Below are 27,456 nucleotides of genomic sequence, written 5' to 3'. Positions count from 1 at the left end.
TGTTCTCTTTCAGTATTCTTACTCCGTTTGGTGTTCGGCTGAGTTCTTTATCTCTTCATTTGATGTTCTAGGGTTTCAGGATTGTTGATTCTCTGTTTAGCTTAGTTTTTCGGATCTTTGTTGTGGAGGGACGGCGTGGTGCTTCTGCCTAGACCGCCATCTTGCCGGAGTCCTCTTCACTTTTTTGATAAAATCCTTTGATTAAAAACAGTTTTTAATTCTGATGAGGTCAAATTTATCTATTTTTTATTGTTGCTTGTACTTTCATTGTCATAGCTATAAACTTATTTTTAAGAAATAGATCCCACAAAAAATACCAGACTTACTGGCCTGACAGAGACTGGAGAAACCCTGAGAGTATGGCCCTCGGACACCCTTTTAGCTCAATAATGAAGTCAGTCCCGAGATTCAACCTTCAGCCAAATATTAGACAGCCCCATAAAACAAAACGAGACTAATGGGGCACAACAGTCCAGGGACAAGGACTAGAAGGCAGGAGGTATAGGAAAGCTGGTAATAGGGAACTCAAGGTTGAGAAGGGACACTGTTGACATGTCATGGGGTTGTTAACCATTGTCATAAAACAATATGTGTACTAAGTGTTTAATGAAAAACTGTTTGTTCTGTAAACCTTCATCTAAAGTACAATAATAAAAAAAAGAGAGAGAGAAAGAAATAGATCCAAAGCATTACCCTGTTTTCTTCTAAGAGTTTTATGGTCATAGTTCTTACCTTTAGGAATATGATACATGTTGAGTTAGTTTTCATGTATGATGTGGGGCATGGGTCTAGGTTCATTTTTTTGCTGGTGAAAATCCAGTTGTCCCAGCACCATATACTAGAGAGACTATTCTTTCCCCTTTGGATGTATTTAGCACCCTTGTTGACAATCAACAGACTACAGATGTATGGATTTATATCTGTACTTTCAATTCTATTCCATTGGTCTATATGTCTGTCATTATACCAATACCAGACTATTTTGATTACTGTAGCTTTATAATATATTTTGAGATTGGAAAATGTGTGTCCTCTGACTTTGTTCTTCTTTTGCTCTGATACTGCTTTGGCTCTTTGGGGTCTCTTGCAGTTCTATATAAATTTGAGGATTCATTTCTTCAAAGAAGGTTGTTGGGAGTTTTACGGAGATTGCATTGAGTCTGTAGATTACTTTAGGTAATATTGACATCTTATTTCTGTGGGAAGTGGTCAGCAGCATTTGCCAGTAAGTTGGATCCCTATTTTTTCACTCCTTTTTGGTATTTTCAGTTCCTTGAGATCTGTAATCACAGAGCAATATCTTGACATTCTGAACAATGGACAAATCTGTGGCTTGACCTTTTAACCAAAAATCCGTGCTAAATTATCCTTGTGCTCTTTACCTCCAACTGGAACTTTGTATTGACCCCCTATATTTTTAGATTAAAAGACCGACATAAATCTGAAGAGTCAGAAATAATTTAAACATTTTCACAAATGCACTTACTTCCTTTACTAATGTTTTTACTTTGATTTTTTTTCTACTTTGTTTATGCCACTTACCAATCAACCTGTCAGAATTTCATTTTGACATTGTCTGTGCTTCTGTATTTCTTTATTTCATATGAACAATGATCTGGAAGGATTATTGTCTCGTTTTTTGATCCTTTCACCTTGCTATTTGGGTTAGCAAGGAAGAAAACAATATATGAGTGAACACATGAAACTGTTAAGTAATATCAAAAATATTAGTCATGAAAGTGATTGAAGTTAGAGAGCTGCAGGGTCATATGACCCAAAGAGGCTTTTATGCTTTGTGTGTTTTGCAAAATAAGTTTCAAGCACTTCAAAAAAAAATTAAAGGTAGGATGTTTGAGGGAAATATTACTGTTTTAGTGACATAAAATGACACCTAAGACAAAAGACAAAGCAGACATAGAAGATGAAAAAGGAAGAAAACAAAACAAAATTTAGTTAAAAACTGCAAAAAAATAAAAAAGAGAGAGAGAGAGAAAGTGCTTGAAGCTTCTAAGTGTTTCCCTGTCCTACCCACATTTAGCAGTGTCAATTATTGAATATGGCATGACCACTTTCCTCCTTGATTTTCACCTTCACTCGTGTGCCAATGTAAGAGAGATCAGAACACATTGCAGGTGAACTCTGCACTTTCTAGTAGATTCAATATGTCCTTTATTTTTATGTATACCTAGAATTTGACCAGAAAAAGAGAGAAGTAGACAAGGAATAATAGAAGAAGAAAACATAGACATCATCCTACATTTATTTAATGCCAAGTTTGTATAAGGGTACCTACATAGTTTTCTGGAAGCCTCATAGGAGTGCCTGAAGTGGTATTATTTCAGTTTCTGTTTTAGTAATAAGGGAATTGTACCTCAGAAAGGCTAAATCACTTGCCCAACATATCACAGCTGGTTAATAGGAGACTTGAATTCAAAAGTCAGGTATTTTCTGCTTCTGAAACCTGTGCTATTTTTAAGTACGGAGTAAGTAGTTGAAGACAGGGAAAAAATTTAAAAAAACATTTGAGAGAAATTAAATGTTGTCTTTCCTTGGGGTATTCATATTACAGTGGGAATAAGACTTAACATCTGGAGGTCCATGATGTCACACATTTGTCTAGTACCACTATAACAGAAATACCACAAGAGGATGGCTTTAACAAACAGAAGTTTATTCTCTCACAGTTTAGGAGGCTAGAAGTCCAAATTCAGGGTGCCAGCTCTAGGGGAAGGCTCTCTCTCTGTGTCGGCTCTGGGGGAAGGTCCTTGTCATCAATCTTCCCCTGGTCTACGAGCTTCTCAGTGGAAGGACCCTGGGTCCAAAGGACTCGCTATTCTCCTGGCTCTTGTTTCTTGGTGGTATAGGGTCCCTCCTTCTCTCTGCTCACTTCTCTGTTTTATATCTCAAAAGAAATTGATTCAAGATACAGCCTAATCTTGCAGAGTGAGTCCTGCCTCATTAACATAACTGCCTCTAATCCTGCCACATTAACATCATAGAGGTAAGATTTACAACACATAGGAAAATCACATCAGATGACAAAATGGTGGACAATCACACAATACTGGGAATCATGGACTAGCCAAGTTGACACACATTATTTTGGGGGGACACAATTCAAACCATGACTACGTTAAATATTGAATGTATCACTGAGTATCACTTTAGGCCACAAGAGTGAAAATTTGTTATTTAAATCAAAACTGCTTAAATATATTTTTATGCTAAAGCAAATAGATACATTAAAAGGAGAAGGAAAAATATTCCTGAATTTTTAGCACAAAACAGGTTTTCATAGAAATTTTGAACTTGCAGTTGTTGCTTAATTTATACTGCAAGACTCTGAGGCAAATTCATTCAATCTCTCCTGCTAGAAGGATGCTTCAGTGGAACATTCTGAGCAGCACTCTATTAGAGAACATAGTGGATATAACAAATACAAATTGGAATTCAATTGTGATACTTTAATAATGTGTTGATTGTATGAGTTTGGAAATTATATATGATACCAAGAACTATTTTCTTCTCTATCACGTTACTTCTTCCTCTTTCTAGGTGCCCCTACTAAATGCACCTGGAGGCCTCTGTCTGGTCTACAATCCTATACACCCTCCCTTTTGGTTTATTCCAGTTTTAAAGGGAAAATTATGAAAGAATCTGTTGGTCTGTGCATATAAGTTTGGACCAAAAGCAAGATCCCTGATTGCCTTGTTGATCTTTGTTTAGACACCTTGCCCCAAAGCTCAAACGTTCTAGGCCTAAAGTCTTGGATGCTGTATGATCCCTGTAGGCTAGGGGTTCATGCTTTATAATGTACCCAAAGACACTTGGCTTAGATCTAGCAGTCTCTATTCCTTTTATTGAATCTGCCACCCACATCCTTCCTGGTTTGAAATATATATGTATGTATGTTATATGTTATGTTGTTAGGTGCCATGGAGTCGGTCCTTACTCATAGCAACCCCATGCACAACAGAACGAAACACTGCTCAGTCCTGTGCCATCCTCAAAATCATTGCTGTGTTTGAGCCACTGTTGCAGTCACTGTGTCAATCCATCCTGTTGCGGGTCTTTCTCTTTTTTGCTGACTCTCTGCTTTACCAGGCATGATGTTCCTCTCCAGGGACTGTTCCCTCCTGGTAACATGTCCAAAGTATATGAGATGAAGTCTTGCTATTCTTGCTTCTAAGGAGCATTCTGACTGTACTTCTAAGACAGATTTGTTTGTTTTTCTGGAAGTCCATGGTATATTCACTATGTTATGTGCTGTTGTTGTTGTTAGGCACCATTGAGTTGGTTCTGACTCATAGGACCATATGTATAACAGAACGAAATACTGCCCAGTCCCGTGCCATCCTCACAATTATTGCTATGCTTGAGCCAATTGCTGTAGCCACTGTGTCAATCCATCTCATTGAGGGTCTTCCTCTTTTCTGCTGAACCCCTATTTTACCAAACATGATGACCTACTTCAGGACTCATCCCTCCAAATAACATGTCCAAAGTACATAAGATGAAATCTCACCATTCTCCCTTATAAGAAGCATTCTAGTTGTACTTTTCCAAAGCAGATTTGTTGGTTCCTCTTGCAGTCCATGGTATATTCAATATTCTTCGCCAACACCATAATTCAAAGGCATCAATTCTTCTTTGATCTTCCTTATTCATTGTCTAGCTTTCACAGGCATATGAGGAGATTGAGAATACCATGTCTTGGGCCAGGTGCACCCTTAGTCCTCAAGGTGACATCTTTGCTTTTTAACACTTCAAAGAGGTCTTTTGCCGCAGATTTGCCCAATGCAATATGTCATTTGATTTCTTGACTGCTGCTTCCATAGGTGTTGATTGTGGATCCAAGTAAAACTGAAATCCTGTTATATGTTATATATTCAATATTTTATATGCTATACATCATTATGGAGAAGGGATCATTGGAACCTTGGGTTGTTTAACTGGTGTATTTTGTCTTTCAGTTTGGGAAGCAGCACATAGAGAACCTCTTCAGTGACCTGCAGGATGGGAGACGCCTCCTAGACCTCCTTGAAGGCCTGACAGGACAAAAACTGGTGCGTGACTTATTTTCCAGAAAGTTAGCATTAATCTTCTCAGAATTCCAAGCAAGAAACAAACTAGGCACAGTTTTATAAGATATAGTAAAAGCCACTAATTTGCTAATTGATGATTTAACTAGTAATACAGGACCTATTCCTTAATAAAACAGTCTCATAATATTATTTTCACGTTGGCATAGTTTATTATATGCAGAACAGCAGGCTGAACCTTTGGAGGATTTTATTTTGTTAATTAATGGATATTATTTGTTTGTAATATTTATTATCTATCTTACTGTATATCTTCTTTTAAAGGTTTTTTTTTTTAATACATAATGACCTTTGAAAATTATCTTTAGGCTTTTGTGTGGTTTTGCGATTATTTTACAATGAACCTGTGGGCAGCAGAATAACGTGTATCCATTTTAGGCCAATATAGCATATGTGATGAATATGGCACTCCCCTTTGAGAACTATTATCCCCTATGACTTCAGAGCATTCATGAGATAAGTATGATCATTATAGTTGTAGATCAATAACATCATGGATGAATCTGAGTTCACTTGACTGAGATCTCATAATGGGGAATAAAGCTCTCGGATTCAGATCTTCTGACTGCAATAATCTTACTCTTAGATTGGTATTATTTTTGAAAGTCGTGCTTAAGCCTCCACTTTCTACAGTCATAGCCACCCTCATAACAAATGATGTTGACAAATTATGTTTCTTCTCCTGGCCCCTCACTGCAAATCCCCCCTACACACACACACGCACACACACACACACACACACACACACACACACACACACTGATTTTTGTAGATAAAATACAAACTATAGCTGGCATAAGGAGCCCTGGTGGTGCAATGGTTAAGCACTGGGGTGCTAACCGAAAGGTTGGTGGTTCGAACCCACCCAGAGGCTCTGCAGGAGAAGAGACCTAACAATCTACTCCCATAAAGATGATAGCCTAGAAAACCCTATGGGGCAATTCTACTCTGTCATATAGAGTCGCTGAGTCGGAATCGACTCGACGGCATACAACAACAACCACAACAAATTTACTAACATTCGAAGCTGCCAAAAGTCCTAGCCCCACAACTTGCCTCCTAAAACTCTTTTATGCAAACCCTCAGACTTCAAGTTGGCCTCTGTATGTCCTATCAGATGTGCCTGAGGGTTTTCCCATGTTATTTTAATTGCCTGTGGAATTTTCTGTACTTTTCTCTGTCCTAACTGTCCTTCAGATACCTTGCTCATTCTCAGTGAAGACTTTCCCCAATGTCTTTGCTTATTTCTCTCTCTTCTTAAATACCATAGGATGTCTGTTTTTGTATACAAAGCCAGCCCTCGCACTTAATGCTTTTCTTGCTTAATCCTCTTCAAGGACTATATGGGATTAACGTATTATTAAGTTTAGACAAATGCATTCTCAAGAAGTCTGAACTTGCATTGATCTTCAAAAAAAAAAACCTGCTGATTTACTGAAAGAATCATTTCAGTAAATAAAAGAATCCAAATTTATTGCCTTCCAGCTGAACTTTTTGCTTTTAACCAGTTTGTGGTTATTGTATATAATTAGACTTAATTTCATTTGTTAGAGATAAATCTGTGAATAATCATCTGTACCCTATGAACATGTAAACATTATATAGATATATATGCACACATATGTATATATGTACACACACACCAGTGTGTGTCCCCAGTTTCTCCTGCATCCTGGTATCATTCCTGTTTTTAATTACCAAATGCAGAAATCCTAGTGCCTTCCCAGTGTTTATGAAAATTCTGGTTGGTACTTATGGGTTCCACATCCCAGTGTGGCTCTCTGCACAAGGCTTTGGTCTCTTCAGCAGCTCTTCACCTCTGGCCATCTGCATAACCACTTTTCTCTGCTGATGTGACTCTTTCTGGTCAATTCATGAACCGAGGTAACTCTCTTCCATCTCAGAAAGCAATTCTGGCAGGGCTAGCAAATGCCATGTAGGTTCAAGGTTTAAGATAATGAATACAGGAAAAAAAAAGATAGAGAACTTGAGATATTCATTGGTATATATGGATAGATAAAATGAACTTAATATGTAAACAGACGCTAAAGATAAGATGGTGAATAAAATATCCATGGCACTGGCCATTGTGAGGCAAGGTGGTGGAGGGAACCACCAAGCATTCATAGAATCAAATAAAACTAAAAAAAAATCCCAAACCTGTTGCCACCAAGTCGGTTCCAACTCATAGCAATCCTATAGGACAGAATAGAATTGCCCCATAGGATTTCCAAGGCTGTATTCTTTACAGAAATAGACTACAATAGCTTTCTCCCGCAGAGCGGCTGGTAGGTTTGAATCATTGACCCTTCGGTTAGCAGCCGAGTGCTTAACCACTGCACCACCAGGACTCCTTTATAGAATCAAATACTACACGCTACATAATTTCAAATATTGCTTCAAAGACAATTTGTGATCCATTTCTTATTCACATCACAGATCTGTCAGCCCACATCTGGGGACCTCACCTTTCCCAAATAGCAGAATCACCTCCCTCATGAATGCTCCCAAGTCCAGAGTCTGGCCTTTAATCCTAAAAGTTTCTTCAGAGATATATCCTGCATCTCTGATGGGAGTTTTATATCTTCTTGAACAGAAACCTTAAAATTCTACTTGGAACCATCAGCATTTAGATTACTGGCTCAGGGCATCCCCAAGGTTAACAGGGAATTATTTTCCTTACATGTATAAAATTAAAATTGCTCTCCGCAGGGGCTCTAGTAGGGGCAGATTTCAGCTTCTATACTGGGATCACAAACTGCAGTTTTTTTAAAAGTAGAATTTTTTTGATCTTTATAAACATATACATGTGTATGTACACTTGAACATTTACATTTGAATTTGATGCTCAGGCAAATGTTCCTAGACTATCACTGGAATAATTATGTAACTGGCCAATCGTTAATATGTGGCTTCTGTCTGAACAGTAGGCAGAAGATTGATTTGACTAATTGTTTCCCAAACTTTAAATTCCTAAAATTATCATTCAGCCTGTTATCTTTGAAATTTGTACATACACAACAGGATTGTTTTTCTGGTGCTTTTCTTTGATCTAGTGTTCTGCCTTTCTATGGACTTTCTTTCTGTGTGTGGTGGGAATTGTGTAACATACCAAAATGTAAACCTATCTTTTTGAAGCTGTTGGAAGAAAGATTTCTAGGGGGTAAACAATGGAGATACCTATTGTAAGGTTGTCCTCAAGGTTGTGGGAAGCCATAGGAATAATATGTCAATACTATTTGAAGGTGTAAAATAAATGAAAATAGTAGGGAATGAATACAGCAGGCATCCTAGTGGTAGAAGTTCTAAAAGTCCACATGTAAATCAAGGGGAGTTACTCCATATATTGTAGTGAACTATGAACATTTCAGTTTAAAAATACAGGGAACAATATGGCTTTTGGGTTTGTGAGTGAGTTTTTGAGCCTCAGTGACGGGGACAATGAAAAGTATCATTCACAGAAATTATTTCCTTCAACCCAATTTTGCATTATTTAATTTTGCCACACATAAAACTGTTTTAAACTTTCCTAAAAGGTTTGAACTTAACTTGCTTATCTGTTTTACTAGCAAATGTACTTATTTATATTATGCATGCTGATGTTTCTTTCATTGGTGGTCCAGCAATAATCCTAAACTGGACTATAGAATGAAGGCTCGATCATAACCGAAATAGTCCTTATGTAGAACAAAAATGCTATCATCATTCTTGAGGAGTAGTTTGTCCATGCTTAGAAAGTACTATGACAAATACAATTGACCCAAAGCCCTTCGCTTCATTACCTGAGTGCTTTGCAATCTGTGTTCTTTTAAAATATTTAAACTCAGAAGTGAAATGTATAAATAGTTTCATCTCTAAAAGTAGATGGTTAGTCTCTCTGCTGTGCAGTAAACAGTTTTTTTATTTTGTTTTCAGCCAAAAGAAAAAGGATCCACAAGAGTTCATGCCCTGAATAATGTCAACAAGGCACTGCGGGTTTTGCAGAAAAACAATGTAAGTAGTGACCTGAACAGCATCTCTATACCGTGAGAAACATGCTGAATGTTTGAGTGAGGGTTCTGGCCTCAAATTCAGAGAAAACATCTTAAGTTTTTGTGACAATCAAAGCAGTTATTATTAAGAGCTCGTGTTCTATTTCATATGTGTTTGTGTGGGACTCGTGTGATACAGGAAGAAAACATGTACAGCCATAGTGGGTGGGAAAAGGCGTGACCCAGTCCTGATAGGCAACTCTGTGTTGTTTTCAGATTTTACTTGATGCAGTCACATTTGGTGAACAAATTAAATCCTGCAATGGGTTCAGTTCCTTATAGCAGTTCTCTGTGCAACAAATGGCTAATTTTTTGGAAGTAGATATCCAGGCCTTTTTTCTGAGGTGCCTCTGGGTGGACTCAAACCTCCAGGCTTTTGGTTAGCTGCAGAGCATGTTAATTGTTTCCACTATACTTTTTTATGTAATAGGCATGTTCAAACATGATGATAACAAACTTTGTTTGACTTAAGTCAATGTATATTAAACACCATACCCAAACAATTAGATTATTAAAAAAAATCAATATCTTAACTCAAAGTAAGAACTGCAAATTTGTTTTCTGTTTATTCATGTGTGGTATTTGAAGAAGTAAACAATCATCCTAAACAAGTGGGCAAGTTACATGGGTTGTAATCTCCTCGGAGTGACTTCGAAGTACCTCCCTCTATCAGGGCCTTAGAATCAGTCCCTGTTTCTTATTAATTTCCTCCAACCTTTTAAATCGACCAGTAGATTTACCAGCTACTTTTAGTTGCTTCCTAATTACATTGCATCTCTTTTTCAAGGATAACTTCAAATAAATCGATCTTAACCATAAGTGGTGATAGATTAGTAATAATGTGTACTCCCCCAAACAGTGCTCAGCTCATCTGCCAGGAAGAGGACATTACTCATGATATGGAAGTGGAGGCTTTGCAGTAATTGATTTTATTAACTTAGCGTCATCATCACATTTAACCCATGAACATTATTTAACAGAAATGTTATGTATTTTCTTTCTGAATGGTTCCACTGTATTTTTTTCAAAAATGTTTTAGCCAGATTAAGACAGTCTATAGATCATTTGTCTCATTACAAGTCTGATAGACTCTTTTTAGTGACCAATATCATTTAAAGTTTTGAAAAGTTTTTTTAAAATATTGAGCACTTACACGAAGAAAATGGCTTTTTAAATACCAATTCACTGTATTTTATTTCAAAAGATAAAAGCAAAGAAAACAGCAGAAAATTCAGAGGATAATTAGATTGGATTAATTTGATGAAATTGGACTCCCTCCACCAAGAAAAACTCACTTTAAAAAATAGGTTTTGGATCTCCTATAAAATAGTAGATTAATGTAGGCTTATGTTTTGGTTGAAAAGAGTTTTGTTTTTTCACACACTGGTTTTAGATTATGAATTTGTGGGGGTTTCTTTACATGCTATCTGTTAATTTCACCATTTTCAATACAAGGCCAGAAGAAATCCTAGCAATGAAACAGAGAAACCATAGAAGAAAATCTCTGTGACTTTGGCATAGACAAATTTTCTTAGATATGAAATAAAAAGCATTATTCAAGACAAGAAATATTGATAACTTGACCTTCATCTAAACTTTGAATTGTTCATATATCCTAGATATGAGCCCTTTGTTTGTTATATGTGTTGCAAATATCTGTTTCTCTGCGGATTATCTTTTCATTTACTCAATGATGTCTTTTGATAAAAAATAATTTCTTCATTTTGATGTAGTTCAGTTTCTCTAACTTTTACTTTATATTTTTGTTCTTCTTTAAGGAATGTTTGCCTTCCTAAAGCCATGAAGATATTTTGTTGTTATATATGCAAGTTTTACTATTTGAATTTGGATCTATATTATATCTGAAATAAATTATTGTATATGATTTGAGGCATGGGCTAAAATTCAAGGTCCCCCCAATTTGGAAACTAAAGGACAAAACAGAAAGTTGCTTCTCCATTGCTCTGCAACCCTACATTTGTCACAAAATTGTAGTCTTATATATGTGGATCTATTTTTGGACTTCCATTCACTTCCAATGATTTTACTTGACTATACTTGTACAAATATTGCAACATCTTGATTACTCTCGTTTTACAATACATCTCAGTGTATGGTAGACAAGGTTTTCCCACTTTGTTCTTTTTCTTCAAGATTTCCTTGGTTATTAATTGCTCATGATTATTTCTATGCGCATTTTGAATCATTGCTTCAATTTCTACATATGTGAATGTACAAAATAGAATGTGATTAATGCAATTTATGGATCTTTTCTGGGAAGGCCCTATTATTAACAGAAAATAGAAAACCTTCCAACATCTTTAAAGGAGACGGGCTCACAATAAGGGTTTACTTTGAGAATGGAACCTGCAAAAGCAGATTTCAACAATGCTCTTACTTGAGCCAAGATCTTAAGGAGCAAAAAGCAACTGCTTAAAACGGAGGTCTCTGTATTAAAGAACAGAAAACCAAGTAAAACATTCTCAAGTGGAAACCAAAACCCACAATGAAATAATCTTTACTTGAGTTAGCCCAGGTCAAAATACATAAAATATATTCAAAAGTAAATTATCATCTTATATGCCTCAATTACTGTGTAATGAAAGAAAGCACAAACAAAATGGAATATATTTCAAGGTACACATTTATTAGCCTTTGATTATTACCATAAAGAGTAAACACATAATTAAATCAAAGAGGATATTCATGAGCAGGATTTTTTCCTAAAGATGGGTTTGCCTGAGCACAACCAGAAGCCAGAGGGTAAGAGATCCCAGGTGATGGAGTACGAGCGGTGTCATCTAACACAAAAAGCTGCTAAAGAACTGGAGGGGGAGACAGGGAGTAACCTGTATTAGAGAGTTCTCTGTTTTTTTCTGGGTCAAATGTGGACTTGAAAATCTCTACACTGAGTACCCTTATGCTGACTAAGGCCTAATTTCTTTGGGTATACCAGGAAGTCTTCTCTTTTGAGCTAATGCCACGTCATCAAAGTGCTGACAGGGAATGGAGGTGGTTTCTGGCTGCTTTTGGGTCATGCTGACATCACACTCCTTTCCATGTTTCTGGGGAAAACCAGAGCCAGGAAAGGAAGGCAGGACAGCCTATGAGTTATTTCTGATTTCTGCCCTGCTACACAAGCTTTCCAGAGGCATAGGAGAATATTAATATATAAAAAAGTTCCTGCAACATGCACAAATTAAAAATATATATATATATATTAAGATGCAGTGAAAATGTCATTAATTACACAAAATAAGAATATTTAAAATGCATAGTCTTTGATAACAATTCAGTAACACTAGAAATTAATAATACATTTTGGAATTCAATTCAAATAATTTAAAATGTGTTGATGAAGAAATCAAGAGTACAAACCACATTTGTGTAGGAAAAAGCATTTCATAAGGAAAACCCATGAGAAATGGCCTCGGCTCTACCCAGAGGTTCAATTTTTGTTTTGGCTTTTATCTCAATAGGAAAGCAAAGATAAAATAAATTAATTCAAACTTTCAACTAAAAATGTTTCAAAAAATGCTCTAAGGAAAGTAGGAAATAGAAGAAAATATAAATGCAGAAATAAATGAATTAGAAAGAAAAAACACTAGCTAAATTTAAGAACTATTTATTTGTAATAAAATAGACTTAACTCTTCTAAATATAATCAGGAAACTGACGGTAAAAAAGCAAAAGATGTAATTTAAAAATAAAAAGGTATTATTACTGATAATTATAACAAATGGATTCTGCATAAACTATGTATGTTGAATTTTAAATAATCAATAAAATTGGATTATATTCTGTTGAAAATATTAAATTAAAAGAATTAACACAACCAAATAAAGAATACCATAATAAAGGAAAGAGTACTTAAGGAATAAAAATATAAATAAAAGATAAAGACTTCTTAGTCCAATGGAACCAGTGGAATATTTGTTCAAACTTATAAGTTATTGATAATTAGTATTAGAAAATCAGATGAGAGGCCTACCAATTCTACAAACTTACCCATAAATGTCTTTAAAACCATTTGAAACAAACTAGGTCTCCATTGTCCCTCTTGGGCAGATGTGTTGAACCCAGGTCACCAGCCAACCTAGGCTTCCACTAGACTCTTGCCCTCTCATGACAGTGTATCCTTGTCACTGCAACTCTTGACTTTGAAACTCAGGGAGGAAGAGTTGTGTCTCATTCTCTTTTCTCAGAAGTCTCCTAACTCCTTAAACAAAACATCTCCTTCCATATTCTCCCATACAATGGGGGATTAAGGAGAGCAGACAGTTGACCAAAAGTCTTGTTAAACCCTTCCCCAGGGCAAAGGTGCTGTGCTACCTCAATTTAAACTTGCAAAACTGCCATCCACCTTTCCTTCTGTGAATAGAAAAAGCAAACCATACTGAAGAAGATTTTCATTATTATGGGATGCTGTTGAAGTTTGTTCCTTCCAAATTTATCACTGCCATTCATAAAAATAAAAATCTACTCCAAGAAGATGTACAGTTTCTACCCCTAGACATACAAAGAAGAGCTTGATTAAAGTATAATATTACCCCCTACCAATACTGAACTTCCAGTGTTAATATAAACATAATATTAGGATTGTTTTTAATGGGAAATTAGAAGGTTCCTTTCAAAAGGATACAATCAGGGTAGTTTCAAGATCTTGTGTTTTACTCCTTCCTGCTTAACATCTCCTTCATTATGGCCTATTCCTCTGCCTTAAACAATAGTTCTAGCACATTCCTTGAGCCCTCATGGTGCAAACAGTTAATGCAGTGGCTCTGTGAGAGAAAGACCTGGTGATCTGCTTCCACAAAGATTGAAAGAAAGCCCCATGGGTGCTTGCTTCGGCAGCACATTTACTAAAATTGGAACAATACAGAGAAGATTAATATGGCCCCTGCACAAGGATGACATGCACATTCGTAAACCGTTCCATATTTTTGAATTTAACAATAAACATTGATCATGAAAATAAAAAAAGAAAGAAAGAAATAATGAAAACCCTCTGGGATAGTTCTACTCTGCACACATGGGGTCACTGTGACTCGAAGCCACCTAACAAAAACAGTACATTCCTTAGTTCTAAACTGTCTTCTCAATTTGACCTTATCCCTCAGTTTCCATTCTCTTCCCTGTCCTAAGGTCCAACCTGCTGTCTTCCCCTGAATGCTGCTCACAGCTTAGTTCTGTAGAGCTCAGACCACACGTTTATATTCTGATTTGCATTCTCCCTGATGGCTGTTTTAGTATGAAGTTATCCCTGCTATCAATAATTTATTTTGGAAAACCACTTATTAAGAAGGAAGTACTTCTAAGGGAAGTTATACCTTTATTAAAATATTTGCTGACAGCAAAGCTCATTTGTAATAAAGTTGGCTGTGGTTTAAAAAAGCAAACAAAAGAAGTACAAAATCCTGTGAAGCAGGCGATGGCTCTACCAAGTGGTTCTGCTTTTCTACACACCAGCTCAAGTTAAAAATGTCATTTGTCTGTGACTTGTTGAAGGTAGAGAGAGCAGATCCCTAAGATGGAAAAGTCTTCCATATCATATTTCCATTGTCTCATTTCTTTACACTTTCCTACCCTTGTTGGTGAGCAGTCCCCTTCATTAGGTTTTCTCAGTTCAATACTCCCATTCCCCAACCCTTCTCCTCTCAAATTGAAACACACACACACACATATATAAAATGAGTCATTGGAACTTCTTTATTGATAAGTTTTTCCTTAGCTATAACTAAGTCCCAGTCAATCAGTTTTTCTACCAGATTTTGGCATTTTTAATGATTTTATGCATAGTTAAATAATGGTAAAGGAATTCAGTCATTAGAAATCTGGTAGGGACTTTTTTCTGTCTGTGGCATGTTCAACTGCCCTCCAGATGTGTTATAATTGCTGTTTTCCTTTCCTTGATTGATTGATCCTAGTTGCATCCTCTCCTTCCATCACAATTCTTCCAGATAGATAGATAGGTATAGATAGATCTAGTGAATTTGAAGACCTTTTTGAAGTCATAGAATGCATTCCGTTATTACTTTAAAGATTCTTAAAAAAAATGTAGTGTTAAAATTCACCCTGGATAAATAGCCTAGACTTTACAGAAATACGATTTAATATTAGCTGACAAAAATTGTAGATCTCATAGTAATGTTCAGTACACCACTCTCATCAATTGTCTATGACAAGGCAGCAGATTGTTACTAAGTAACTTCAGATACAGTGTGAGATAGTAGAAAGCAAATAAGAACATTGCTATACATTATTAAACCACACACCCAAAGTGAGTATTTAAAAACCCTAAGGTGAAAATTCAAATGTCAGCTACATCCAGATATTCACTTCATCACATCATTGAAAATTGTCACTGAGTTAGATTTGAATGGTTGTCAAATGTCACTGATCTGAAAAATGATATAGTGTTCACTCTTCCTAGCATATACTCTTAGATAAAGAGGGTTCTTAAGTATTTAAGAACGAGTATTTTATGTGTCCTTTAAATATTCAGGAACTTAAATAGCCATATAGAATATATTTTGGAGTGTATCAGAATATAATATCTTTGAATATAAATGTTTTCCATATATCATTCATAAAATCTAGTTTTCAAATATAAATTCAAATGTTTTTAATTAATTTATGTTAGAGCAAAGATGTCACCTTGAGGACTAAGGTGTGCCTAATTCAAGCCATGGTATTTTCAATCACCTCATATGCATATGAAAGCTGGACAGTGAATAAGAAAGACTGAAGAAGAATTGATGCCTTTGAATCATGGTGTTGGCTAAGAATATTGAATATACCATGGACTGCCACAAGAATGAACAAATCTGTCTTGGAAGAAGGACAGCTAGAATGCTCCTTAGAAGCGAGGATGGCAAGATTTCCTCTCACGTACTTTCGTCATGTTATCAAGAGGGACCAGTCCCTGAAGAAGGACATCATGCTTGGTAAACTAGAGGGTCAGTGAAAAAGGGGAAGACCCTTAATGAGACAGATTGACACAGTGGCTCCCAGGATGGGTTCAAGCATAGCAACAATTGTGAGGATGGCGCAGGACTGGGCGATGTTTCCTTCTGTTGTACATAGGGTCACTGTGAGTCGGAACCAACTTGATGGCACCTAACAACAACAACAGTAACAACAGACAACTATTATTTCTTATGCTAAATTTTTAGTTCACACAATAGGCCTGTAAAATGTTTTTGTATATGCATTCATTGCTAAGGATCCAGAAGAAATATGTCCTGTTAACCCTGTTATTCACCAACTGTAGGGTCATTGCCAAATGATTCCATGTCTTTGGTTCTACCTCCTCGTCTGTGAAATGCAGTAATAGTAATTGTTGTTCCTATTTTAAAATATTATTATATGGAGTATACAAATATACACAAGCATAATTTATAATCTATTAATTCATATTCAGATGTAAGGTGACATTATTGATCTTAAACTGAAGCAATTTTTCATTTAAAATAATTTCTTAAGGTGAGATGTTTGCCCCTCCCCTATTAGTGCATTCTGGTATCAGGGGAAAAAGTAGGGTTTTTTTCCTGCATACTTAAGGTAAAATTGAGTTATCAATTTACATCTTGTTTGTACACATGGAGATCTCTTGTGATAATGATTATATTGCCAGAAATTATATTGTGATTTTCAAAATTTTCCTATTATAATGAAAGTTAGTCATATACCTAGTTAAATTTTTTGTGATAGCTGATCATTCCCAACATTTTGCTTGAAACCAGTATACATGGCTTAGGCTAAGAAAGCTGTTGTTTATACAGTGTTTTTATTGTTAAAATGGCACACTTTGGACATGTTATCAGGAGGGACCAGTCTCTAGAGAAGAACATCATGCTTGGTAAAGTAGAGGGTCAGCGAAAAAGAGAAAGACCCTAAAGGAGATGGATTGACACAGTGGCTGCAACAATAGGCTCAAACATAGCAACGACTGTGAGGATCACACAGGACTGGGCAGTGTTTCCTTCTGTTATACATAGGTTTGCTATGAGTCAGAATGGACTTGACTGCACCTAACAACAACATATAACATACTGAATATATCACGAACTTCCATAAGAACGATCAAATCTGTGTTGGAAGAAGTACAGCCAGAATGCTCCTTAGAAGCAAGAATAGTGAGACTTTGTCTCACATACTTCGGACGTGTTATCAGGAGGGACCAGGCCCTGGAGAAGGACATTACGCTTGGTAAAGTAGAGGGTCAGGGAAAAGAGAAAGCCCTCCAATGAGATGGATTGACTGGATTGACACAGTGGCTGTAACAATGGGCTCAAGCACAACAATTGTGAGGATGGCACAGGAGCCAGCAGTGTTTCCTTCTGTTGTACATAGGATCGCTACGAGTCAGAACCAACTCAACGGCACTTAACAACAACAAAAATGATATATGGTATTGCCAGGCATAAGATAACTAATATTTATAAAAATTCAAATTAGAAAGTATCATATTGAAATTGTATCCATCTTATCTTACTCTATATTGTGAACTAATTGTTGAGGACATTGTCCATTTTCTAAAGCCTTTTCCTCTAACCAAAAACCAAAAACAAATTGCTGTCGAGTTGATCCCAACTCGTAGTGACCCTACAGACTATATAATATTTCATACAACACATTTTGCTGAGTTTAGTTATAAGAACTACTTTGCCGAAAAGTTTAGTTCTGCGTTTTATGTTTAACCAGACTACCTGCACTGAGACTTATTTTGGTATATTTGTTTTAATTATCTTTCACCCTTTTAAAAGTTTATATTTTCTTAATAGTATGCTATTTTCTTTTTATTGGAGCCCTGGTGGCATAGTGCGTAAGAGTTCATACTGCTACTCAGAAGGTCAGCCGTTCGAATCCACCAGCCACTCCTTGGAAACCCTATGGGGCAGCTCTGCTTTGTGCTATAGGGTCGCTGTGAGTCGGAATTGACTCTGCGGTAACGGGTTTGGTTTTTGTTTTTATTAACTGCCTCACATGTTTATTTTCAAAGATGCAGTGATAAACAAGTAAAATCAGTTCCATTAAAAATGATTCCCTTGGGATAATGTTATCAAATTACTTAAAAACTGACTAAATAAGTTATATTTTTGCTACATTTTGGATAAGATGTGCTTATGATTGCAATCATGTATCACAAGAGGATTCTTTTTAATGAAACTGTGATTTTACTTATTTATCATTGTGCCCAACACTTAACACAATGTATGGTACATGGTGAGTGGTAAAGAATATTTAATGAATGACTAAATATAGAAAACTTAATCATTAAAGGCAGGTATAGTATCTTCATAGAAACCCTGGTGGCTCAGTGATTAAGAGTTCAACTGCTAACTAAAAGGTCGGCAGTTTGAATCCACTAGCCACTCCTTGAAAACCCTATGGGGCAGTTGTACTCTGTCCTATAGGGTCGCTATGAGTCAGAATCAAGTGGACGGCAATGGGTTCGGTTTTATAGTATCTTCGTAGTGAGTACCCAGAACTAAACTTCGTGATGTATTCTTTGTCATAGTGTACATTTTATATTTTCCAATGTAAAGTCCTATATTTGTATATAATAAAATAATCTTTGGAATATGTAGCTATGAGAAGGAATAAAGAAAAATTGCCAGTGTATACAGGTTTGAAATGGGCAATGCAGCCCACCCTTTAGGTTGTATATATTGAACTATTTATCATTGATAATAAAACATTCAATATATGCATGTTTCAATGGAAAAAAAAGGTATGATTTATGTCCATAAGTTATAAAATTTTAAATAGTGTAAATTTTAAATGTGGTTTAAAACCACATCCTTCAGGGCAGTGAAACTAGTTTGCCTTTTGCATTTTTGATCTCTTAAACATATTATATTTGAGAGGATTATATAAATACTTGGGGAGTTCATCTTGAATATGGAGAAGTCTCTTTAGCTTGACTATATAATGGCAGATGTTTTATAAAGGTATTTAACATATTTAACAAGAAAATTCTGTTTTTCTAAAATGTGGAAGGCACATCTCAGTTTATATATGCTTTATGAGAAAGAAATGTATAGATATGAAAGAACCAAAGAGATAGATGGTAGAAGTATATGTATGAGTTGTAAGTATCAGGAGGGATCTTTAAATAATAAATTCCAATGCATGGCATGTCCCTAACCGTTGATTATTGTTTAAGAATCAGGTTAAGGAAATCCACCAGAACTTTTAAAGATGTGTTCATTAAAGATGTGTTAATGTGTTCATTCTGTGTGATGCTAGTTCATGATTTGATTTGTAGCATTTTTGGGTTGGTTAAACTCAAACACCAACACTCAGAGTGTATTTTGCATATTAAAAGGAACAAAAGTGACTCCTCATTTGGCTAAATCTTGAACTCTGAAATGATCTGGGAAAACCACATCCTTTGAATCAAATGTGGTCAACCTCCTAGCCTTAGCCAAATTTCAATTGGTCGAATGACGCAGGATGTTTCCATTAGTGCCTGTAGCTATGAAATGTCCTTGTCAGTAGCTGTCTAAAAAGGCAAGAAAAGTCAGATACCATTTATTGTAAAGACGATGGCTCCTCTGTAGAATGAGCTATAACTTTCAAGTTAAAACTGTAAACGCTTAAATGATTTACAAACTAAATCTGAAAAAGATTATTCATCTCCTTGTCGCCACCAAAAATCAAAAACTACACACACAGACACACACACACACAGGAGAAAATCCGCTGGAACTTTATTTCTTAGAACTTTGTCAGAGATATCACAGCAATATAAATACCTTGCTTTTATTTATCTTTGTTTCTTCAACCTTTCTCTCTGCTCTGCCCTAAGAACTTCCATTTTTGTTATTTGACCTGGTGATTGAAATCATTTTTATGCAAATGTTCCTTATTCTAAAGTCTGCATGTACTTTCATCTGTTCGATGAGCTCACTCTGCTATTCTTTCTTGTAAAGCAAATTTAAAATAGTATAAACTTGTTCAGATCAGTAATCTCCTTTTACTAAAAAACCAAAACCAAACTCACGGCCTTCAAGGCAATTCCAACTCATCACAACCCTATAGCAACCCCACCAGCTTCTCCTTGGAAGAAAGATGTGGCAGTCGGCTTCCATAAAGATTTACAGCCTTGGAAACCCTCTTTTACTAACCCATCATAATTCAGGCTTGCTTCAATTCTTACGGTTTTTGTTTTTTTTTAAATTGTGCTTTAAGTGGAAGTTTAACAGTTCAACTCAGTTTCTCATACAAAAATTTATACACGTATTGCTATGTGACCCTAGCTACTCTCCCTAAAATGTGACAGCACACTCCTCCTTTCCACCCCTGATTCCCCATGTCCATTCAACCAGCTCCTGTCCCTTTTTGCCTTCCCATCTCACCTCTGGACAGAAGCTGTCCATTTAGTCTCTTGTATCTACTTGAGCTAAGAGGCACACTCCTCACGAGTATCACTTTATGTCCCACAGTCCAGTCCAATCCCTGTCTGTAGAGTTGGCCTCGGAAATTGTTTTGGTTCCGGGCTGATAGAGAATCCAGGGGCCATGCTTTCCTGGGTTCCTCCAGTCTCAGTCAGACCATTAAGTCTGGTCTTCTTACTAGAATTTGAGTTCTGCACCCCACCTTTCTCTTGCTCCATCCAGGACTGTCTGTTGTGTTCCCTGTCAGGGCGGTCATTGGTGGTAGCTGGGCACCATCTAGTTCTTCTGGTCTCAGGCTAATGGAGTCTCTGGTTTATGTCGCCCTTCCTGTCTCTTGGGCTAATATTTTCCTTGTGTCTTTGGTGTTCTTCATTTTCCTTTGCTCCAGGTGGGTTGGGACCAATTGATGTGTCTTAGATAGCTACTTGTTAGCTTTTAAGACCCCAGAAGCCACTCACCAAAGTGGGATGCAGAACATTTTCTTAATAAACTTTGTTATGCCACTTGACCTAGATGTCTCCTGAAAGCATGGTCCCCAGACCCCTGCCCCTGCTACTCTGTCCCACGAAGCGTTTGGTTGTATTCAGGAAACTTCTTAGCTTTTGGTTTACTCCAGTCGTGCTGACTTCCCCTGTATTGTGTGTTGTCCTTCCCTGCACCTAAGATAATTCTTATCTACTATCTAGTTAGTGAATACCCATCTCCCTCCTTCCTCACTGTCATAACCATCAAAGAATGTTTTCTTCTGTGTTTAACCAATTCTTGACTTCTTATGATAGTGGTTTCATACAATATTTGTCCTTTTGTGACTGACTAATTTCACTCACCTTCCAGATTCTTCCATGTTATGAGATGTTTCACAGATTCATCGTTGTTCTTTATGGTTGCATAATATTCCATTGTGTATAGTATACCATAATTTGTTTATCCATTCATCCATTGATGGGCACCTAGGTTGTTTCCATCTTTTTGCTATTGTGAACAGTGCTGCAATGAACATGGCTGTGCATATATCTATTCATGTGACGGCTAGGATATATTTCTCTAGGATATATTCCAAGGAGTGGGATTGCTGGATCGTATGGTACTTCTATTTCTAGCTTTTTAAGGAAGCGCCAAATCTATTTCCAAAGTGGTTGTATCTTATGGTTTTCTTAAGTATGCTTAAATCTCCAATATATCAATATAAGGTATTTAAATCCTTTTAGTATAACCACCATGGGATATCTAAATTTAGCTTGTAGAAAATATTATTGACAATGCTAGAAATTGCATCCATACCCTGAAGGAACCTGGGATAAATCATAACAGACGGAGGTTTCTTGCTCCTCTTGAATAACCCAGTGGTTACCAAACTAATTTAGGAGGAAGAATACCAGGAAGTACCAGTGCTCTTTGAATACTTACATATTAATCTTAAGATTACTAAATATACATTTTTATACAAAATCTGGTATCTTAGTCTGAATATTAGTATGTTGTTGTTGTTGTGTGCGGTCGAGTAGATTCCAACTCATGGCGACCCTGTAGGACAGAGTAGAACTGCCCCATAAGATTTCCAAGGAGCTGCTAGTGGATTCCAACTGCCAACCTTTTGGTTAGCAGCCAAGCTCTTAACACTGTGCCACCAGAGCTCCAAATATTAGTATGGGGACACAAAATAAATACACTCAAATGCCTGTCCTTGCGTATATAAAATGGATAACATGGCTTCCATTCCAAAAGTCAATTTATTAGGTTTTTAAGGTGCATTTATTGCAATCTGCTCATTCTAACTCAAGGGTTATTTTCTAAGAAATGACGTTTAATTATTCTAGTGGATCCACAGTAAGGTTCCATTATGTCAAGGCTAATGGCGGGAATTTTCTATAGTTACATTTCAAAAGCATCCTGTGCAACAAACTGCAGAAATTCTGAGTCATTATCTAAAGGTACTTGTCGAGTAAAGTCTTAACCTTGTGTGCATAAACTCCTAAAGCCCATCTTCATGTGTAGGTGATCTTATTTCTATAAAATTAAAATGCAAGCTATTTCTCACACACAATATCAATTTTAACACCTATTCATTTGGTATCAGTTGCTTATATTTGGACTTTCATTCTTCAAAACAAGAAACCAGAACTTTAGGAAATCCTTAGTGACCCCGATATTTAATTGCCCACTATCTAGTGCTTGTCACAACACTGACACACACATACACACACACACACACACAGATTCCATTTATTAGCATATATGTCATATCAGTGATTTTTGTTTTGCTTACTATACAGCGATATAATTATTTGTTTAATACAGATTTTAATCTTTCTTTTCCTTTTTCACACTTATTTAGAAATTGAGTTGGTGAGAATCCTTGAAATATGTAATTTCAGAGCTTGTATTAGAAAAAAAATCTATGTAGAAGAAAAGAGACAAGCCATTGTACAGCACAGTGATGATTATTTAAGAGTGGCTATTAATAATTTAAAAAAATATATCATTCATACCTACAGGATAAGAAATATAATGTTATAACAATACTATGTATATTAGAATTTAGAGTCAAAATGGATGAGACATCTATATGAGGCGTTCAATACTAATACAATGTAAAGCTCATCAACAATACCCTTCAAGCATGACAAAAATCCCCCCTCCTTTAGAGTGTTTATGAATATTAATTGATTTCTTCTTAGCCCCTGGTTGATTGAAGAAGAGATGTAAAGCAAAAGTCATAACATAACCGAAATAAACAATATTCCTTGTGTATGTGATTGTGTGCAATAATTATTAACATGGAGAGAGCTAACTAAAGTACTTCATGAAGAATTCTTTAAGTTTAATTAAGGAATTCTCTCTCATATGCAGACCTGGTTTTAGGAATAGAATCCTCTAATTTTAACTGAGTACATGGCCTCAGAAATGATGAGTGCATTTCCCAATTAAGAGTGACCATATGACTAAGTTCTGGCCAATCTGATGTCAAGAAGAGTTCCATCACAAGAAGGATCCCTCATGTTGCCCTTTTATAATCTCGTCTACCTCCCCCATGTCCCTAACTTATTCTCCATTCCTATGATTTTGTATTTATAAGAGTGTTATGTAAATGGAATCATACAGCATGCAAACTTTTGGGATTGGCTTTTTTTTCTATTCTGCATAACTCCACTGAAATTCATCCAATGGCTGCATGTGACAATATCATGTTCCTTTTCTTTGATGAGTGGTTTTCCATGGTGAGGAGGTGCCACAGTTTGTTTAACCACTCACCCTTGAAAGACATTTTGGTTGTCTTCAGTTTTTGGCTACTATGAATACACTTGCTACAAAAATGTGTGTATAGGTTTTTGTGTGAACATAAGGCACAAGTTAATTTCTCTGGGATAAATGCCCAAGAGTACATTTGCTGGGTCATATGGTAACCGCATTTTTAGTTTCTTAAGAAACTGCCAGATTCTTCTTCCAGAGTGGCTTTACAATTTTGCATTCCCACCAGCAAAGCATGAGTGATCCAATTTCTCCACTTCCTCACTATCATTTGGTGTTGTCATTATATATATATTGCCATTGTGATAGGTGTGTAATATCTCACTGTGATTTTAGTTTGGATTTTTCTACTAGCTAATGATGTTGATCATCTTTTCATGCGCTTATTTGCCTGTTCCTTATTTTTAAGCTGACCTAAAAATGGTAGGAGCATGAAGGAGAGGAGACATAGGCGTTTGTCTTGACAAAAGAAACCCTGCTAGATTTTGATTTCCAAATCCAGTCCTGGATAGAGAACAGAGAGAGCTGGCAATAAGATCCATTGCTTATTAGAGTTCTAATACAGTGAAACCTGTGAGAGCTGGAACCCAATGGGACTGCCTTGTTTTTCCGGATCATGCAAGTTTTCTGCCTTCAACAGGGCGCTGTCTTACCACTTTTCTATTGCTCTGTAATAGTGGAAAATACTTGAGTTTTCCTTCTCTGACAGATTTCTGCCTTACACTGGTTCCATCTTTCTCAGGTCTTACTGTGTGTGTATATATATATTTTTTTTTTTCCAGAATCAGGTAGATTTTAGTCAACTGCAGCTACCCCTAATTATGAGGGCACTCATCTGAGCTAGACAGAAGGACTGACGAAATTTCTTTTTTGAGTATGAATTCTGTATTGGGAAACAAGTCTTAATTTTAGGCATCCTTTTTGAGTTATCATTGATATCCATTTAGTTGGAGATATCTGATTATCCTCTTTAATTGACAATAATCTATTCATATGATAAAAGCACATTAATTTCCTATTTCATTGTAAATCTGCTTGGGGACATTTGTTTGTTAAGGAAAGCGCATTTACAAATGCATTTTGCTTCATTTTCAGATTATTTTTAAAAAGCTGCAATGCTGCCTAGGCTCTGAAAATAGCTAAATGCAATTCCTTTCTCATTTTGTTTTCTTTCCAAATGGACATTTGGTCTCCTTCCTTCAAATGTTTTTCTCCTCTCTTTAACAGGTTGATTTAGTGAATATCGGAAGCACTGACATAGTAGATGGAAATCATAAACTGACTCTTGGTTTGATTTGGAACATAATCCTCCACTGGCAGGTGAGAACCCTGATGAATGCTTCCGTTTTGGGTAACATGTGGCTGATCCTTCCTTTCATTTTTGCCCTTGACCTGCAAAGCAGACATGTACAGTATGTCTCTAACAATAACAAGCTAATCTCCAAAGTGCTGCCTTTTAAATTGGCACAACTCATGTCATCTGAGATGTTAAGGCTCAGGAGATTATAAAATGGGTTCCACTTTTGCAGAAATAATTTTCTAAGTTTTATGTCACTGGCTAGAGATGACACAAAAAAATGGACAAAATCTCATCAGTAGGGTAATAAAAATATTTTTCACAAATATATGTCTTTTTCTATAACTCACCTATAAATGTATCTACATAGTTTTGTAAAAACAAAGGCTTTTTTTCCTGCTACCCACTTCCAAAGAATAACTTTGCCAATCAATCTTCTGTATATTCAGTGTTAACTAATGCCATTAAAAGTCTGGTGGGATATAATTATATATATGAGTATATGTGTTATACATATAATCACACTTCATAATCTGGTTTGCAAATTGCATTATTTCTGAAGCAACTCAGAATACAGGCTTTATTTATTGAATCTCTGCAAAACAGATCTGAAAGTCATTTGGTTTAGTGAAAAGAGTGTGCCTTTTTTTCAGTCAAACCATCATAGGCTTGAATCTCAACTATCCCACATAGCATCTTATAACACTGGGTGTGATGCTGTCCCTGTCTGGGACATTCTTTCCTCATTGTCAAAATAGAAATAATAATACCTTGCATATTTCATGTCAGGATTAAATGAGAGACCTATCTGCAAAGCACTAAGCCCAGTGCACCATTTTCATTACAGGTTCAGCACAGGAATAACATCGATTGCTGAGAGTTTTTCACTCATGTTTTTAGAATTTTGTGGATAATTGAAATAAGTCTGCTTTTTTACTAGTAGGGATTATTTTTTTTCAGAAAACAGCTTTATTTAACTATTTACATATCATAAAATTCGCCCTTTCAAAGTATGCAATTTAATTTTAGTATATTTACAGAGTTGTACAACCATCGCCACAGTCTAATTTTAACACATTTCCACCTCCCTAACAACAACAAAAATCTCATGCCCATCTTTAGTCACTACCCACTCCCATCCCTACCCCTAGGCAACTGTTAATCTATTTTCTGTCTTTCTATATTTACCATTTGGGACAGTTTATATCAATGGAAACATATATCATGCGTTCTCTTGTGTCTGGCTTCTTTCACTAAGCATACTGTTTGAGGTTCATCGCTATTGTGGCGTGTGTGAATACTTCATTCTGTAGGGTTGACTTTAACTTGAATTGTAGATCAGCCTTACTCAGAGTCCAACAGCATGTAGACCAGTGGTGTACCTACTCAATTCAGCAGCTATATTGCTCCCCCAAATTGGCCCCTAGACCTTTTTTTTTCTAAACATTCTGGACAGGCTCAACTCCATTGCTTGGTAACATGGAAAGGGAGCTAGAGCAGCCATATCTTCTGACAACACAGAATAGCTCATAAAAGCCTCAAGTGAACTCCAAGTTGCCCTATCCTGAGCTCTTTCCATATAGTGATGGTGGCAAGTAGAACCAGCTAGGCAGTGAGGTGCCCCCACAGAACTGATTTAGTTCCGTTCCTCAGTGCTTTTCAAACTGTCTTGAGGAAAGAACAGTTTTTCCCTTCCAATTCATCGTAGATTGTTTTTATAATATAGAATAAAAATGAATACAAAAATGAAATTAAAAAAAACACATCTACTTTTTATTATTAGATTCAACAGACATAAATGTTACTCTGTGTAATTGCAACAGAATTTTCCAACATTTATTCTCAGTTGTTGTACTTATATCACATGGTCCTGTGAACGAATGGTTTGCAGAGTGATCCTAGTTTGCAGACCTGACTTTGAGTAGCACAGACGTTGGTCTTGACACAGCCAGCAGGAGAACTGAGGCATGCACAGATGCCCAAACTTTTCTTTTAGTTGCATTTATCATCCAAGCTGTCTCTCCTATGATCTCACACTTTCTTATCTACTAAAAACTCCTTCCAACTCCATCTCAACTGACCCCAAGATAGAGTTTTAAGGCCACCTTGTCTGATGTTTTCTTTATTTGCCTGTGAGCCTGTTCATTTTTTATTGTGAGCATATGGAGGGACTTCCATACCCAGGAATAAAAAGAGGAATGCTTTTGTAGCCTTTCCTTGTCTGAGAACTCTATTATACCGTTGTTTTCCGTCCGTGTCTTTGAAACATCAGATCCCTGTTGTTGTCAGGATGTACACTCTTCCCAACCTCTGCTTCCTTATCTCACCTCTCTTTTCATCTATCACGCTGCCCTGTTCTCCTAAAACTACAA

The 27,456-nt window shown here is 36.3% G+C and overlaps 1 protein-coding gene and 1 non-coding gene across 2 annotated transcripts in view; both read left to right on the top strand.

The window, feature by feature from the left end:
- The window catches only part of DMD (dystrophin), a 2,372,918-nt gene that overhangs the window by 521,840 nt on the left and 1,823,622 nt on the right, over nt 1–27,456 (top strand). The window contains exons 3-5 of the mRNA XM_004386236.2: nt 4,974–5,066; nt 9,018–9,095; nt 25,015–25,107. Of these exons, the coding sequence (XP_004386293.1) occupies nt 4,974–5,066; nt 9,018–9,095; nt 25,015–25,107 (264 nt within the window). The remainder of the gene's footprint in view (nt 1–4,973; nt 5,067–9,017; nt 9,096–25,014; nt 25,108–27,456) is intronic.
- Nucleotides 13,972–14,078, top strand: LOC111822322 (U6 spliceosomal RNA). The gene has a single exon (XR_002825607.1). It is a non-coding gene; the product is annotated as a U6 spliceosomal RNA (small nuclear RNA).

Source organism: Trichechus manatus, unplaced genomic scaffold, assembly GCF_000243295.1.
Source record: "Trichechus manatus latirostris isolate Lorelei unplaced genomic scaffold, TriManLat1.0 scaffold00159, whole genome shotgun sequence".
NCBI lineage: Eukaryota > Metazoa > Chordata > Mammalia > Sirenia > Trichechidae > Trichechus > Trichechus manatus.
Note: the sequence above shows the minus strand (reverse complement) of the source record. Positions and strands in the feature narration are given on the sequence as shown.